The 17,266-nt window shown below is 52.3% G+C and overlaps 2 protein-coding genes across 7 annotated transcripts in view; both read right to left on the reverse strand.

The window, feature by feature from the left end:
• CPNE9 (copine family member 9) overlaps positions 1-6,347 on the reverse strand; it is a 27,053-nt gene extending 20,706 nt beyond the window's left edge. For 2 of the 4 annotated variants that reach the window (XM_025376483.1, XM_025376487.1), the window contains exons 1-7: positions 6,093-6,347; positions 5,528-5,568; positions 5,360-5,406; positions 5,162-5,265; positions 4,655-4,691; positions 4,435-4,437; positions 4,089-4,165 (exon numbers count right to left, since the gene is read on the reverse strand). In XM_025376483.1, the coding sequence (XP_025232268.1) occupies positions 4,089-4,165; positions 4,435-4,437; positions 4,655-4,691; positions 5,162-5,265; positions 5,360-5,406; positions 5,528-5,568; positions 6,093-6,160 (377 nt within the window). In that variant the 5' untranslated portion in view covers positions 6,161-6,347. The remainder of the gene's footprint in view (positions 1-4,088; positions 4,166-4,434; positions 4,438-4,654; positions 4,692-5,161; positions 5,266-5,359; positions 5,407-5,527; positions 5,569-6,092) is intronic. The other 2 variants (XM_025376485.1, XM_025376484.1) reach the window with 1 other exon arrangement.
• Positions 6,348-7,761: 1,414 nt separating this feature from the next.
• Positions 7,762-17,266, reverse strand: part of MTMR14 (myotubularin related protein 14) — a 54,683-nt gene continuing 45,178 nt past the window's right edge. For 2 of the 3 annotated variants that reach the window (XM_025375765.1, XM_025375764.1), the window contains one exon: positions 7,762-8,364. In XM_025375765.1, coding sequence (XP_025231550.1) covers positions 8,181-8,364 — 184 coding nt within the window. In that variant the 3' untranslated portion in view covers positions 7,762-8,180. Of the gene's footprint in view, positions 8,365-12,630; positions 12,787-17,266 lie in introns of all 3 variants that reach the window. The other variant, XM_025375763.1, reaches the window with a different exon arrangement.

A 17,266-nucleotide genomic window follows, 5' to 3' on the forward strand; every position in this document is an offset into this window, starting at 1 on the left:
AAAAAAAAAAAAAAAAAAAAAAAAAAAAAAAATATATATATATATATATATATATATATGTGTATATATATATAAACGTATTCTTGACCTCTCTTCCTGCTTCAGCCACATCTCCTTCTCTCCTCTCCTCTCCCCTCCCCTCCCCTCCACTCCTCTCATCTCTTCTCCTCTCCCTTCTCTTCTTTTTTTTTTTTTTTTGCGACAGAGTCTCCCTCTGTTGCCCAGGCTGGAGTGCAGTAGCATGATCTCGGCTCACTGCAACCTCTGCCTCCCTGGTTCGGGCGATTTTCCTACTTCAGCCTTCTGAGTAGCTGAGATGACAAGCATGCGCCACCACTCCCAGCTAATTTTTTTGTTTGTTTGTTTTGTTTTGTTTTTGTTTTTGTTTTTTGAGACGGAGTCTCGCTCTGTCGCCCAGGCTGGAGTGCAGTGGCCCGATCTCAGCTCACTGCAAGCTCTGCCTCCCGGGTTCTCGCCGTTCTCCTGCCTCAGCCTCCCGAGTAGCTGGACTACAGGCGCCCACCACCTCGCCCGGCTAGTTTTTTGTATTTTTTAGTAGAGATGGGGTTTCACTGTGTTAGCCAGGATGGTCTTGATCTCCTGACCTTGTGATCGCCCATCTCGGCCTCCCAAAGTGTTGGGATTACAGGCTTGAGCCACCGCGCCCGGCCATTTTTTTGTATTTTTAGTAGAGATTTCACCATGTTGGCCAGGCTGGTCTGGAACTCTGGACCTCAAGTGAGCCACCCACCTCAGCCTCCCAAAGTGCTGGGATTACAGGTGTGAGCCACCATGCCTGGTCACACATCTTTTCTCTTCTCCCCTTTGCTGTAAAACTCCTTGACAGATGCCTTGACTCCCTCCGTCTTCCATCCTCTTCACCTCCACCTCTTCTTTAAAACTATGCTTGTAAGAGTCAACAGGGATTTTCACCTTGCTAAATGCAATGGCCAATTCCCAATCCTCATCTTACTTGAGCTGCAGCAGCATTTGACGTGGTTGGTAACTCTCTTCTTGATAACCCTTCTCTTTGCTTCGATGACATCACCCTCTCTTGGTTCTCCTCCTACTTCATTAATTGCTCCTTCTCAGTCTTCTTTTTTAGGTCCAATTTGTGGAGCCTCAGCCTTTGGTTCTCTCTCTCTCGTCTCCCTCTTTCTTTTTCCCCAGTCCTTCCTCCCCTCCTTTGGTGATCTCATCTAATAGCATTGCTTTAAAGTTAACATCTAAGGCTGGGCTCAGTGGCTCATGCCTGTAATCCTAGCACTTTGGGAGGCCAAGGCAGGAGGACTACTTGATGTCAGGAGTTCAAGACCAGCCTGAAAAACACAACGAGGCCCCCTGTCTCTACAAAAAATAATTTTATTTATTTATTTATTTATTTATTTATTTATTTATTTATTGTGAGACGGAGTCTCGCTCTGTTGCCCAGGCTGGAGTGCAGTGGCCAGATCTCAGCTCACTGCAAGCTCTGCCTCCCGGGTTTATGCCATTCTCTTGCCTCAGCCTCCCGAGTAGCTGGGACTACAGGCGCCCGCCACCTCGCCCGGCTAGTTTTTTGTATTTTTTAGTAGAGGTGGGGTTTCATGGTGTTAGCCAGGATGGTCTCGATCTCCTGACCTCGTGATCAGCCCGTCTCGGCCTCCCAAAGTGCTGGGATTAGAGGCTTGAGCCACTGCACCCGGCCCAAAAAATAATTTTAAAATTAGCTGGGCCTGCTGGCATCCACCTGTAGTTCCAGCTACTTGACTTCTTGGAAGGTTGAGTGGGAGTATTCCTTGAGCCAAGGAACTTGACGCTGAAGTGAGCTATCATTGCCCTCCAGCCTGGGCTACAAAGTGAGAGCCTGTCTTGAAAAAACAACAACAAAACCAACATCCAAGACTCATTTGATACCTCCACTTGGATGTCTAACATTTTATATATTTATAAAACATAAAATTCAACATGTCAGATGGAACTCTTGATTGAATTCCTCCTCCAACTTGCTTCTCCTTCACATTTTTTGTTTTGTTTTGTTTTTTTGTCTTTTCGTCCACAGACAGAGTCTCACTCTGTTACCCAGCTTGGGGTGTCACCCAGGCTTGAGCCCAGGAGTTTAAACTTCTGGGCTCAAGTGATCTTCCCACCTCAGCCTCCTGAGTAGCTGGGACTACAGGTGTGCACCACCATGCTTGGCTCTCCTTTGTTTTTTTTTTTTTCCCTACTATCTCAGTTGGTGTCAATTCCATTTTTCCTGTTGTTCAAGCCAAAGACCTTGGTATTGTCCTCAACTCCTCTTTTCCTCTCACATTCATATTCAATCTGTCAGGAACCTGTTAGCTCCACCTTTAAAATATATCCCAAATCTGACCACTTCTCCCCTCCTTCACTGGTAGCAGCCTGGATTACTGTCAGAGTCTTCTCATTGGCTCTCTGCTTCTACCTTTGGCCACCCAAGGTTTATTCTTTTTTTTTTCATTTTTTTATTTTTAAATTTTTTTTCGAGACGGAGTCTTGCTCTGTCACCCAGGCTGGTGCAATCTCGGCTCACTGCAAGCCCTGCCTCCTGAGTTCATGCCATTTTCCTTCCTCAGCCTCCCGAGCAGCTGGGACTACAGGCACCCGCTACCACGCCTGGCTAATTTTTTGTATTTTTAGTAGAGACAGGGTTTCACCGTGTTAGCCAGGATGGTCTCTATCTTCTGACCTCATGATCCACCTGCCTCGGCCTCCCAAAGTGCTAGGATTACAGGCATGAGCCACCGCGCCTGGTCCCCAAGGTTTTTTCTTAACCCCATAGCTAGCACCATCTTTTGCAAGCAGCCATATCATGTCACTCCTCTGCTCAGAACCCTCTAGTGACTCCCGTTTCAGAGGAAAGGTGGAAGTCCGCTGCAAGGCCCTGTTAGCTCTTCAACCTCACTTCCTCCTGCCTCCCAGTCACCTGGCTCCAGTCACACTGGCCTCCTTGCTGTACTTTGAATGTGCCAGGCTTTTGCACTGGCAGTCTCCTCTGCCTGGAACATTCTTCCTCCACATGTCTGTACCATTGACTCCCTCACCTCCCTCAGGTTGTTGCTCCACAGTTACCTGTCCATGAGGCCTGCTCAACTGCACTGTTTTTTTTGGTTTTTTGTTTGTTTGTTTTTTTTTGAGACGGAGTCTCGCTCTGTCGCCCGGGCTGGAGTGCAGTGGCCGGATCTCAGCTCACTGCAAGCTCCGCCTCCCGGGTTCCCGCCATTCTCCTGCCTCAGCCTCCCGAGTAGCTGGGACTACAGGCGCCCGCCACCTCGCCCGGCTAATTTTTTTTTATTTTTTAGTAGAGACGGGGTTTCACCGTGTTAGCCAGGATGGTCTCGATCTCCTGACCTCGTGATCCGCCCGTCTTGGCCTCCCAAAGTGCTGGGATTACAGGCTTGAGCCACCGCGCCCGGCCGTCAACTGCACTGTTGAATCCTGCACCTCCCACTCACCCAGCATTGCCAGTTCCCCTTATTCTGCTCTACTTTGTCTCTTTCCCCATAGCACTTAATATTGTCTAATCTAGTATGTAATTTACTTATGTCTATTTTGTACCCCCACAACCAGAGTATCAGCCCCCTGAGGACAAGAACCTTTGTTTTGTTTACCATTGCAAGCTAATCCCCTTTACCAGTGGCTGACATAGGGTATGTATACATAGTGTTTGTGGAATGAATGAAGCCCTGGTACCTAGAGCAGGGTGTGGGATATAAAACATGCTAATGCATATTTAGTGAGTGGATGTAATGGAAATTCCTGAGGATTTGATTTATTCCGGGGGAGCTTCCCTGTGGAGAGGGGCTTGGAAGTGGACCTTAAAGGTTGAATCAGATTTAGAAAAAGAGTGAGGGGGGAGAGAGAGAGAAGAGAGAAGAGAGAGAGAAAGAAGGAAAAGACATATGAGGCCTGAGAGTGACTCGGGCAGAGCACTGGAAATTGGACTTTTCTACGAGGGTGATGGGAGCCAGTGCAGGCTCCTGACCAGGGGCAACCCCAGCCTCCACTGCTATCAGTCAGTGGCATCCTTGGGACAGAGAATTTGGAAGCCCCCACCCCACTCCCACACCCCTTCCCATTCAACTTACGTGAGGGTTCTTTCTACTCGGCTGCCCTGGCCTCCGATCACCTCTCCCAGGGCCAGGAATGCTTGTCCCAGGAAATCCTATGCAGGACAAGGAGTCAGCGAGACCAGAAGCTCTTGAGTGCTGAGTCCCAGCTCAGCCCCAGTGATGCTCCTGCACAGGAGGACCAGGGCAGTTCCCAGGCGAGTGAGTGGTGCAGGAGCCACCACCCTGCATGGGCTTTATTGGAGGGGGTGTGAAAGAAGGGGTCTGCGAGCAATCTCTGTCTCATAGTGGGTCATCAGTCCAAGCTTGTTCTCCACAACACCACCCCCACCCCCAGCCTCTGCCCAGCCCCATTCAGTCTCACCTTCTGCAGTTCCCAGTAGTGGCAGCCAAGAAGGAAGAGGAACAGTGAGTAGGGGGCACAGGCAGGACACTCAGGCAGGAGGAGAGGGACCAGGAGGGTGGGTTGGGGGCCTGAAGAAGATGGGGTCTGGGTCGAGGGTTAGGAGGAGTTCCAAGAGTCGTTGAACACATCTAAGTGCATCCTTTGCGCTCTGCCAACCCTCGAGTAAACGTTTGCTCACCGGTTTGGAGATGTTGGTTTTGGAGTCCACGTTGTACCTAGGAAAAGAGTGGAACCGGTGTGGGGTGGGGCTGGGTGGGGGAGAGGGTGGAAGGGGGTCGGGCACCGAGTCTTGGTGAAAATTTTGGGTGGCGGGATGGGTGGCTGTGGACCCGAATTCAGCTTTGGTCTCCTTTGGGGGAGGAGTCAGGGTGGGCCGAGGAGTAAAAGGGTCAAGCCTGGGCCGAGGCTAAGTCAGGGGCTGCTGGGGGCAGGGTTGTCTGGAAGGGGTCGGGCCTGAGGTGGAGCTGCGATAGGAGCAGAGTTGTGGGCGGGGCCAGAGCGGGGGACGGAACTGGACCGCATCTCACAGAAGGGCAGGACTCAGGCTAGAGGGGGCCATTCAGAATGGGAGGGAGGCCTGCGGGAAGAACCAGGCCGGGAGGCGAGGCGGGGGTGGGGCCAGCCAGAATTCCGGGCGGATCCAGGTCGGGGGCGGGCCAAGCCAGAATTCCAGGCGGGGCCTCACACATCGAAGCGCAGATTTTGCTTTTCCTCAAAGAAATAGTCGAGGACGAATTTGCGCACGAAGTCTGGGTTCAGCGTGTTATCGATCACCTCGGTCCGTCCGAACTGGGTAGGGGGATGGAGGGTCAGCGTGGGACGTGCAGACGCCCAGGGGATTCCCGGGCGACGCCCTGGGCCGGGAGGGGGCTCTGGGACTCACCTCCCGCCACTCCTGGCTGGCCCGGCTCTGCGTGTAAAGCACCACCACTGCAGGTGGGGGCGGGGAGGGAAGGACGTGAGGTCGGCTTGCACCCCTGGCCCCGACTCCACCCGCCCCTGAGTCGCGCCCAGACCCCAAGTTCCCCCTCCCGGTCCTGGAGCCGCCTACTGGGGTCGGACTTGGAGAAGGTATCAAGGTCTAGCAGGTTCCTAGAGAAAAGCAAACAGACAGACAGAGTAGATCATCCTGGAGCCCGCCCGCTTCGAGTCAGCTCTGAGCCGGGCACTGAGGGGAGGTATGGGGCCTCCCTCTGTCCCCCATGACTACCCCCAGCTGGGGTCCGCGCTGTCAGCACTCTGGACAGCACCGGAAATCGCTGTCCAGGAACCGTGGCTCTGCGGACTGGACGCGAACGCACCCACACTGTCTCCAAGGGCCCAGGAAAGAGGGCTCGCCCCAGAACTTTGTCCTCTTGGGTCCGAGCTCCTACCGGATACCTGCGACCCACCCCCTGAACCCGCAGGCTGAGCCCTTTTTTCAGGGTGGGGCTGCCCAAGAAGACCCCCCCCCCACCTTCTCGATCCCACCAGCAACTCCCCTGTCATCAGTTGTGATTTTCCAGCCAAATTCGCCTCTCCCCTGGGGGTCTAGCCCCTGCCCGGGCTGAGCCCCGCGTCTGGCTGGGGCTGGGGCAGTGCCAGTGCCTAAGCCCTCCCCAGCACGGCTCGCTCACCGGCAGGACACGGTAATTTCAATCTTGGTGGCCGGGACGTTGCGCTCGGAGGCTCCGCCGAGAGACATGGCTGGTCGGGCGACCCGAGCCGCAGGAGGCTGCGAGACCAGGGCTGCTGGGGCTAGGGGCGACGGCAGCGGCGGGGCCGGCCCATGTGCCGCGGTGGCGGTGGCGGCGGCGGCGGCTGCACTCCCTCCAGCCCTGCCTGCGCTCCCGCCGCTCGTGCCCTGACAGTGGCCGCCGGCGGCAGCGGCTCCAGATGGCAGTACAGCCCCGCCCGGCCCTGCGGGCGGCCCCCGCCCCATTGGAGCAGCCTGGAGCCAGCGGGGAACCTCACCCCGACCCCCAACTCCAATCCACACCTTGGTAGAGTCCACTCTGCCAACTCTCTGGGGTGGAAACCCAAGCCCCCTAGAGTTGTCCATGATGCTGAAGCATTTGGGGCACCTGGTGGGCGTTGGAATTGTTGCCTCTTACTGAGCCACTCCCTTAGTGTTTCTGCCCTTTCCCATTCCCAGCCTGCCTAGGTCTCTGAATAGGAAAAGTACGTCTCTTATTAGCTGTGTGACCTTGGACAAGTTACTCAACATCTCTGTGGCTTGACCATGAAAGACCGTTAGAAAGGCCCTTAACAGCAGCTACTTTAGGTGCTGTAAAATTTTACTGAGATAACCCAAGGAAAGCACTTAGCACACAGCAAGTGCTCAACATTCACTGGTACTTATGATTTGTCCTCTGGGTATTCACACTGATGACAGTAAATGGTGGCTGTTAAGCACCGTGCAAAGCTGTCTGCCCATGCCTTTAAACCCTCACAACTTTCATGGCATTACAGATGCGGACACACTCTCATGACGCAATCTACTGTAGGCCACACTGTAGAAGAGAGTGGTGGTCAGCCAGGCTCTCCCCCACCACATGCACACCAATTGCTATCTCCAAAGCTTCAGAAGCCAGTCCCTCCTCCATAGGCAGGCCTCAAGGTAAGGGCTGTAGGTCACTTGTACCAGGACCATGCTGCCTACAGAACTTGTTAAAGATGAAGATCCTGGTCGGGTGTGGTGGCTCATGCCTGTAATCCCAGCACTTTAGGAGGCCGAGGCAGGCAGATCACTTGAGCTCAGGAGTTTGAGATTGGCCTGGCCAACATGGTAAAACCCCATCTCTACTAAAAATACAAAAATTAGCTGGGGACGGTGGCATGTTCACGCAGCTACTCGGGAGGCTGAGGCAGGAGGAGCGCTTGAACCCAGGAGGCAGGGGTTGCAGTGAGCCAAGATTGTGCCACTGCACTCCAGCTTGGACAACAGTGAGACTCCATCTCAAAAAAAAACAAAAAAAAAAAAAAAAGATCCTCCAGCTCCTAATTCCCAGGCAACTTCCTTAGCAACCCAAAGGCTAAAACTCAGGCAGCCCTGGGAATGTGCAGAGCTAATCAGGCTCCCTAGGTGACTAGGACCTGCTTAGGCCCGAGAACCACTACTCTCAACAGTCTTAAGTATTGTCCCCACTGCAGGACTACCATGGCTCACGAGTGGAGAGGTACACCTGTCGCCAGTTCTCTTCCTGTTTCACCTGTCCTCCACTTAAACACCCCTTGTCCAGCAAAAAGGACAATGATAACCTTCCTAATAGCTCCACAAAGACAATAACCAAATGAGGACACAAGTGGCTGTTTAAAAAGACTTTGATTTTATTTTGTGATCTGTGTCAAACTGCCTCATTCTCAGTGCAGGTGATCCCTCCTCCCCAGGAAACAAGAATTGAGAGGTAGGGTCTTTGTGAAGTCATGGCTTTCACAAGGCCCCAGGGAAACCCCACACAGTTCTGAGAGTTGATGGGAATCCCAGCAAAGACGGGGTGGGTGGGAGACAGTAACAAGAAGGGGTGGTGGTCACCAGTCAAGAGGCTGGGGATTGGAAAACCCTGTCTTTGGCCTTGCTCAGCTTTGGGGCTGCCATGTACATGATGGAGATGGGGGAGTGAAATTTCCCCTGACCTGGAAGTACCCCTTTGGCCAGGCATGGCTTTGATTCTGCTAAGGGCTCAGCTGAGAGAGGAGCAGGAAACTGTCATGGGCTGGCTTCTTCACAAGGCATTGCTGCTGATGCCCCGGAGTCCGACACCACGGGCAAACTGCTCCAGCAGGCCCCCGATGGCACCAGAGGGACTGGGGGCTACTGCCCGAAGCCCCACCGTGCTGCTGTACGCAGCCAAGAAGGCTGAGCGCACCTCCTGCAGCCGAGTCTCTCGATCACTCAGGGCTGCAAGCCTATGGGGAAGGAAAGAGAAAGAACAAAGACATTACCCTGGGACAGGACCCAGCATCCTCCCTCCACACCACCTGTCCTTGTGCTTCTGACTGGACAAATCCAGTGTCTGTCTTATGGCCATGCTATCCTTGTGGTTCAGGCCCCAGATATCTGGCCCTGTTTTCCCTTAAACCATTTCTCAAAGCCCTCAGGCTACTGTTCCCACCTAGAACAGGAGCTTTTACTGGGACACTAACCTTTTTTTTTTTCTTGAGACAAGGTCTCACTCTATTGCCCAAGCTGGAGTGCAGTGGCACAATCAGGGCTCACTATAGCCTCAACCTCCCGGGCTCAAGCCATCCTCCCGCCTCAGCCCCTCAAGTAGCTGGGACTACAGGCACATGTCACCATGATGGGGTTTTACCACGTTGCCCAGGCTGGTCTCAAACTTCTGGATTCAACTGATCTGCCTGCCTTGGCCTCCCACAGTGCTGGGATTACAGGCGTGAGCAACTGTGTCTGGCCTGACCTGACCTGTTGTGAAAATAACTTTCTTTGCGATCACTTGGAAGGAGGGTAGCTAAGCAGGAGGGAATTTGCCCCAGCAGCTCTCTGCTTCCACTCCTTGGGAAGGGCAAGCTGAGGCATGAAGTTTTATACCTAACAGTAAGGAGGCCCCTGAAATCTGGCAGCAGGCCACAGCTGTTGAAAGGCCTCAGCCTTGGCCGGGTGTGGTGGCTTACGCCTGTAATCGCAGCACTTTGGGAGGCCGAGGCAGGTCGAGTTCGAGACCAGCCTGGCCAACATGGCAAAACCATCTCTACTAAAAATACAAAAATTAACCAGGCATGGTGGCATGTGCCTGTAATCCCAGCTATTTGGGAGGCTGAAGGCAGGAGAATTGCTTGATCCCCGGAGGCAGAGGTTACAGTGAGCCAGATTGCACCACTGCACTCCAGCCTGGGCAACAGAGTAAGACTGTGTCTTAAAAAAAAAAAAAGAGGCCGGGCGCGGTGGCTCAAGCCTGTAATCCCAGCACTTTGGGAGGCCGAGATGGGCGGATCACGAGGTCAGGAGATCGAGATCATCCTGGCTAACACGGTGAAACCCCGTCTCTACCAGGAAAAAAAAATACAAAAAACTAGCCGGGCGATGTGGCGGGCGCCTGTAGTCCCAGCTACTCGGGAGGCTGAGGCAGGAGAATGGCGTAAACCCAGGAGGCGGAGCTTGCAGTGAGCCCAGATCGCGCCACTGCACTCCAGCCTGGGCAACAGAGCGAGACTCTGTCTCAAAAAAAAAAAAAAAAAAAAAAGTAAAGAAAAAGGCCTCAGCCTTGAGGCGCAGACATGACGCATCTTAGGAGGAAGCTATTGCCCTGGAAGAACCCACTGTCTGCTGGGTTGAGGGCAGGGTTCCCCACTGGAAACCTCTAGGGCTTTAGCTACACTTTCCGTCACTGTGGTTCCCAGGTAAACAGCTGAAAGGGTGCTTGCTTTTCCAGAAAGATCTGTGTTCTGATTCTATCTCCCATTCCTCTCTTGGCCTCTGTAGGCTCTGATCACAGATGAAAGCCCCTCTTCTTTCCTTACCTTGAAATTACAAGTCAAGAAGGGAAACAAGTGCACACAACTCAGGCTTATCAAAGTGTGACTCCACATGAGGCTGTGTGACATCCCCAAGGGTCTTTAATAGAAGAAGCCCGTGGACTCGACTCAAAGGTCAAGTACTCACATGGTGTTCCCCTGATGGGTCCCTGGAGGGCCCTCTCTAGGGGTCACAGACCTACATGAGAAGAGCCCTCACCTAAATACTAAGTATTTACACCTAAATACTAAGACCAGCCATGCCTACTAATCTTGCTCCAAATCCGCCCCCAAGAAACCAATGCCTGGACAGTCCCTCCCTGGAAATCTGTCAGAGGCAGCTGAAGTGAACCCAATCCCAAAGCCTCAATGACTTGTACCCAGGGCTTGTGGGAGCAGAGGGGTGTCTGAGGATAAATGACAGTCCTGAGGTAAGTAAGTGCGGAGATAGACAGGACTCAAGGGAAAGCAGATCTGTGGGAGTGAAACGTGAGAGATAGAAGCAGTAGGCTCTGGGCAAAGAAAAGTCAAATTGCTCCTGCAGCAGCACTAAGAACATGGAGCTGAGACTGGATTCCTGCACTACCATGAACAATCTTGAAGTCTCTCCTGGTAACTGGGGGAGAAGCATGGCCCAAGATCTTTTTACTTTCTAATTTCACACAGGCCAAAGGCCATGCATGCTTGCCTTAGCTTCTCCTTACAGCATACGAAGGAGAAACAGACCAATTAGTTTACACTCACAGGGAACATCCAAAGATCCATACATGAGCATTCTCACTGCCCTGCCCCCTCCCCCCAGCCCCCGCCACGGCTGGGCTGCCCATTTCTGAGATGGAAGGGACAGAGACCACAACCTCCTGAGAGACAAGAAAACAAGAGAGGCTATGTGATCCATTTAAGGACACATACCAGGCAAGGGAGGTACTACAGTGCCACTCCTTCTTGAGATGAGCTAACAGGTTCAGAAAAGGCAAGGCTGACACTCAAAGATACAGCTGGAGAATAGAGCAGCTAGGATTTGGACTTAAGTTTCTCTGATACCAAAGCCCAAGTGCTGCACCCACATGCTACACAGCTTCACAGGAATCAACTCTGACCGCATCCCACAATCTTGGAGGCCTTGAGATCATACAGAATCCAGCCCTCCTCTGAGAACCTCCCAGAACTAAAGGGTTGGCTAGGAGCCTGGAGTGCTGCCTGGGGCCTAAATTTAGTAGGTTCTAGGGTGGGTGCTCTGGGGCTGGAGTTGCCAGTTTCAGTGGCTGACCCCAGGTAAGTGAGGGGTGCTATCAAGCAGGGATATCTGTGCTTCCTTCAGAGACGGCTTTTGGGCAAACGGGGCTGGAGTAGGAAGTCTCTACAGAAAGGTGCAATTTTTTTTTTTTTTTTGAGAGGTTCGCTCTTGTTGCCCAGGCTGGAGTGCAATGGCATGATCTTGGCTCACCACAACCTCCGCTTCCTGGGTTCAAGCGATTCTCCTGCCTCAGCCTCTCGAGTAGCTGGGATTACAGGAATGCACCACCTCGCCCAGCTAATTTTTTATTTTTAGTAGAGACGGGGTTTCTCCATGTTGGTCAGGTTGGTCTCGAACTCCTGACCTTAGGTGATCTGCCCGCCTCGGCCTCCCAAAGTGCTGGGATTACAGGCATAAGCCACCACACCCGGCCTGCAATTCTTTTATTTTTAACCTTCAAAAATCGAAGAGATCTTGTTTCTGGCCTAGGGGCTGGCCGCAGAGGAGGCTGTGCCAGGCACAGTGACCTCAGAAGCTCTTTGGTGACTTCACAGCTGCAGGGCCAGGACCTGTGCCATCCTGGAATTTCAAGGTCTGACTGGCTCCTGACTGCCCTCAGCTAGGATCTAGGGCCCCCTTTCCCTTCCCAACTCCGCAAGGCACCTTGCCTCCAACCCACCAACATGGGTGGGGATAAGCTGGATTGCGGTGCTGGCGGTGAGGCCCCAGCATGTGCCATTCATCCAGCCCATGGTATGGAGGTGAAGGGAAGGCTTGCTGAGGGGCCCTCAGGCACCACAGCTGAGGAGCAGGTCTTGCTCCCCCGGCCACCGGAGGCTTTCTCCTGCCTGACATCCATGAAGCGGCAGAACAGGCCAGGGGCAGGTGGTTTCCCCAGAGGCAGCTGCTCCAGTCAGGTGGACACATTGTAGGGGCTGGAAACTCAGGGTTTTGTAGGTGTGGGATCTAGAATCCCCATCCAATTGTTATTTCTGCCCAGAGGCAAAAACAGAAGACAAGGCGGGTAGAGACGGCAAGTCACCCTAGATTCTGCTCAGGAGCACAGCTTTGGGCTAACCCAGCACCACTCTGGCTCTGGCCTCCACCATACACCTACCTTCACTATCCTACTGTTCTGCCTTCAAACGATTCTCATGTCAGGCAAAGGCTTATACAGAAATAGAATCTTCTATAGTTACAGTCCAGCAGCTTTCCCTCTGGGTGCACCTGAGACACCAGTGGATGGTTTTTAGAGGCTGCAGAGTGAACACACAAACCAGTGCACTTCCTGACCAGCCACAGGCCTCCTTCATACCTCAGGTTCAGCAGCTGAGAGGGGAGAGGCAGGAGGCCAGGCCAGCTCCCAAGCGCCAGCCTCTGCCTCATTCCTATCCAGCACTCCTGACTGCTCACCAGCTTTTCACATGGGCAGGGGAGTATCCTGCCTTCTCAAGCAAGACACTTACAGACAACTGTTAGGGAGCTCATCCGGGAAGCTGAAAGGGAGAGAGGAGTCTGTGTGCAGGACAGCCCGCTCCTGAATACTGCCACAGCCCGTTACCATCTGCCAGCTGCCATAGTCTGTGGAGAGAGAGGATCCGGGCAGGGGATGGTCCACTGATCTGGGGCAGAGAGGAGAGAGAGGGGAGAGGATGCAGTCAGTCATATGCCTGACACAGGCTCTGGAGGGGACTGGGGGGCTAGCACGGCCCTGGCTGCTAGGTTCTGTTGTCAATCACCGTCTCCAAAAGTCTAAAAAAAAAAGGCTGGACAAGTAGTGACCGACAAAAAAGAACAGATCACCAGGTAAGCTCAGCTGTGAGGACAGTACTTTGTGCAGACTTACTGTGGAAGCAAAAAAACGAGAACAAAGCATGGCAGTAAGAGTGAATCAGAGCCACAGCCCGGGGCCAGGGCGTGCCTGTGCTGGGAGCAAACATGGCAAGGACAATCTCAACAGCACCAAATGAAGGGAGCAAGGCTAGCACCCAAATGAAGGTGTACCAGCAGCCGGGTCACCCATGCTTCCTGGCATGCAGATTTGCAGGGTGGGCAACACAGAACCCAGGAGTCCCATCAGAAGAGACAGAACAGGCCTCTTGGGGATTGTGGAGGGTATGACCTAGACTGAAGAGTGATGGAATGGGAGTCCTGAAGTCCCCCCTTTCTCTGCAGTGCCTTCCAAGTGCCATAGTTTGTATTCAGAAGCATCAGCCCAGCCCAACAGACTCAGTGGCTATGCCCAGAGGGAAGGGATGAATCAGGCAGGCAGCCTGACAGCTTCATCAGGCCTTCTTCAGATGGAGGTTTGGGGGGTGGGAGGAAGAAAGTTGTGCTGGGAATCTACTGCTTCCGCCTCCTCCCCACTCAGCCAACCCCTCTCTTCTGTCCTGGGCAGTAGTCCAGCCAGTGCGGGTGAGGGAGGAGATAGGGAGACATCAAACAAGGCCCTTCCACCTGCTACCCCAGGTCCCAGTCCCCAGAGGGACATCGTCTGTGATGCTTGACCCTTTATTCTTTCATCCAAAAACAGCAGGAGGTGTACAAGTAGGGACCCAGAAACAGGAATGAAGAGCGGGGATTGGGAGTGGAGAAAAACATTCACTGGCCTTGGCTCCCCCAGCTGGCTGGTGTCAAGGGCTCCTAGTCTGAGATGACAGCCCAACTGGTCACTGGGCCAGTCTTATCCCCAAGCAGCTGCCACTGGAGTGCAGCTGGCCAGGCACTGCAACTCTGGCAATCCTTAACCATCTCCATCTGTAAGACAGGTGAAGATACTTGCCTGATGTATCACAGCTAGGGAGTGTGAGAAGAGGTTTTTGTTTTTCCAGTCTTGTCGCCCAGGCTGGAGTGCAATGGTGTGATCTAGGCTCACTGCAACCTCTGCCTCCTGGGTTCAAGCAATTCTCCTGCCTCAGCCTCCCAACTGTAACCCCAAGTATCTGGGAATACAGATGCCCACCACCATGCCCAGCTAATTTTTTTGTGTGTATTTTTAGTAGAGATGGGGTTTCACCATGTTGGCCAGGCTGGTCTTGAACTCCTGATCTCTGGTGATCTGCCCACCTCGGCCTCCCAAAGTGCTGGGATTACAGGCATGAGCCACTGCACCCAGCTGAGAAGAGATTTTTAAAACCAAGAATGACTGCACGTTTGTCCTGAAACAGAACCACCTTGGGACCAGGAAAAACAGATGGTTTTCTATGTTAAGGCTGCCATAAATCGGAACCCCCTACAACATACAGACTTACCACATTCATCATTCCTGCTAAACTCTAGAAGGTGCGTGATGGCAGCATTAGGGATGAGAACAGGACATGGTCTGTCACCTGACAGAAGCCCCTAGGGCCCGACAGAGCAGGGCTTCCTTGTTTCTAGATGGAGAAACTTGGGCTCAGGCAGTCTGTAAATCAAAGAGACAGCTCCCCAGGAGCAGCCTGCCCTGTGCCTCCTCCAGGTCACACTAGGCCTTCAGCTGGCACAACCCTGAGGCGCATCCTAGCTCCACAAATCTCATCTATTGTTCAAGCTGCAGGGTAGAATCTTTTCCAGTATTAGTAGCTTGTGGGAAAACAACAGCTAAAAACCAGAATGTTGAGGGAATGGAAGGGATGCTGACTAGGACGAGGCACAGCTGGGGCCAGGAGCATGGGGAAGTTTCTCAGGCCCCAAAACCACTCCCCCAGAGCCAAAGAGTAACACTGGCAAGGGAAACATGGCCAATGGGAGGGAGTTACTTACTGACTGGCTCCCCTCTAGGATTCCAGGTCCCCTGGGCTAGTCACTTCCCTTTACTTCCCCCATGTCCCAGCAGGTAACACCGGCCAAGAACTGCATTTGGAGCAGCTGTTGGATGGATTAGGCAGCACAGACAGCAGCAGTGTGTGTGATCCCAGGGGACAGAAGCATCTCTCAGCAGGCAGCCATCTTCTGCAGACTCGGGGATTTTTCAAGAGTGAGCACACTGGCTACAAAGGAGTTTTCCTACACGAGGCCTTTGTCAAAGGAAGGGCTACAAAGTGACCATTCAGCTCCTGGGGTTGAGGGCAAAGGGCCATGCTAAGCAGGAAAGTGTCCACAAATACCACCACGGATTAGCTGGCTGCAGGGTACATCTACAGTGGGTCATGTCACCGGGAGTAAGGACCTGTGCCCATATACTGAGAAGAGAGGAAAAGCCTTCCAGTCAGTCTAAGAACACAGGTAACTTAACCAGCTTCAACAAGAGCCCAAACCCTTTTGCCCTGAGCAGCAAACAGAGGGGTCCAATCTCCACCCCCTCTGCTCTCCCACTACACAACTGGAGAGAACATGGGACCAAGCAACCCTCAAACTGGATGGTGGTGGAGCTGACAACGCTTCAGAGGTCACCTGTCCACATCCCAGCGGCTCAGACCTCTGCCTAGGAGGGTGGGAGCTCAGCAACATTTCACTTCCTTAGTGGGATGCAGCTCAGGGCCCTCTTCATAGCACCCAGAGCTGTAGTTGCTATGGGCTCCCACCTCCCCAGATGCCCTACTGACAGCCAACTCAGAGCAGGTGTCTTTTAGCTAGTCCTTTCTGGAAGTGGGTACAAGAATACTCACACAAACCGAGCTGGCTCAACCCAGGCAAGAACACACAGGTCGGGATGTGGGCCTGGCCTTTTATGCAGCTGCCTAGTGCCATGACAGGGCCTACAGGCTCTCAGACAAATGACTGATAAGGCCAAATCCTTAACCACAGCTACTGTTTGCTGGGCATTGGTAAAAAGGTATCTACTATGAGTATTTACTCCATCCATCCCAATCCATCCCAATCCAGTCCAATCCATCTATCTGTCTAGCCATCCATCCAATCTATCTATCTAATCTATCTTTTGTATTGGCAGGGTCTCACTATGGTGCTCAGCTTAGTCTTGAATTCCTGGGTTCAAACGATAATCTGACCTTGGCCTCCCAAAGTGCTGGATTACAGGCATGAGCCATCAAGTCCAACCCATTATTTCATTTTAACCCAAACTTACGGGGGCCTGAATCATTTTTCCCCCTTTAAAAACAGGATAAAATAACTGAGCTCAGAAGGGATGTGATTTTTCCAAGTCAGACAGCTAGGACTGCAAAGCTACGACTGAAACCCAGGTCTGACCAAAGCCCTTGCAATAATACACTCATCTTTCTTCCTGATAAGGGGTGGGCACCTCAGAAATCGGTTCATGGACAACCACATAACCTCCAATGGGAGTAAAGCACACAGCTTCTACCTATAACTGAAAAAAAGAGGCTCTCATGTGACCCCTGGATGTGAGAAAGGAAGCAGCATGTCATCCTGGGAGCTGCTGTCAACCATTTTGCCACCATTAGGGAAGCTGGCCAGAGAACAAAGCTAACATGCAGAAGGAGGCAATGGGAACAAACTACAGGGAAATAGAGCTGGAACCTTGATCAGGCTGCACTGGAAGACTGATTTTCCACTAGGCTTTTCTATATACAGTTGTTCCTTGTTATTCCTTTTTATCACAGGGGATTGGTTCTAGGATCACCACCCACTTACCACCCCACCAATACCAAAGTCCTTGGATGCTCAAATCCCTTACATAAAATGTAGTAGCACAGCTGATCCTTGAACAACACACATGAACTGCATGGGTCCACTCATATGCAGACTATCTCCTGCCTCTGCTGCCCTACACAGCAAGACAACCCCTCCCTCCACTTTCTCCTCAGCCTCCTCAGCAAGAAGACCCTTATGATCCACTTCTACTGAACACACAGGAAATACAGTTTCTCTTCCTTATGATTTTCTTAACATTTTATTTTCCTCTAGCTTACCTAAGAATACAGTATATAATAGAGATAACACACAAAATATGTGTTAACTGACTTTATGTTATTGGTAAGGCTTCTAGTCAACAGCAGGCTATCTGTAGTTTTTGAGGAGTCAGAGTTATATACAGATTTCAACTGAATGGGGTGAGGGACAGCCCTAATCCCTGCATTGTTCAAGGTCACTTGTATTTGCATATAACCTATGCATATCCTCCCATATGCTTTAAATCATCTCTAGATTATCTGATACAATGTCAATACTCTGTACGCGGTTGTTATACTGCATGTTCATTGT

Source organism: Theropithecus gelada, chromosome 2 (assembly GCF_003255815.1).
Source record: "Theropithecus gelada isolate Dixy chromosome 2, Tgel_1.0, whole genome shotgun sequence".
Classification (NCBI taxonomy): domain Eukaryota; kingdom Metazoa; phylum Chordata; class Mammalia; order Primates; family Cercopithecidae; genus Theropithecus; species Theropithecus gelada.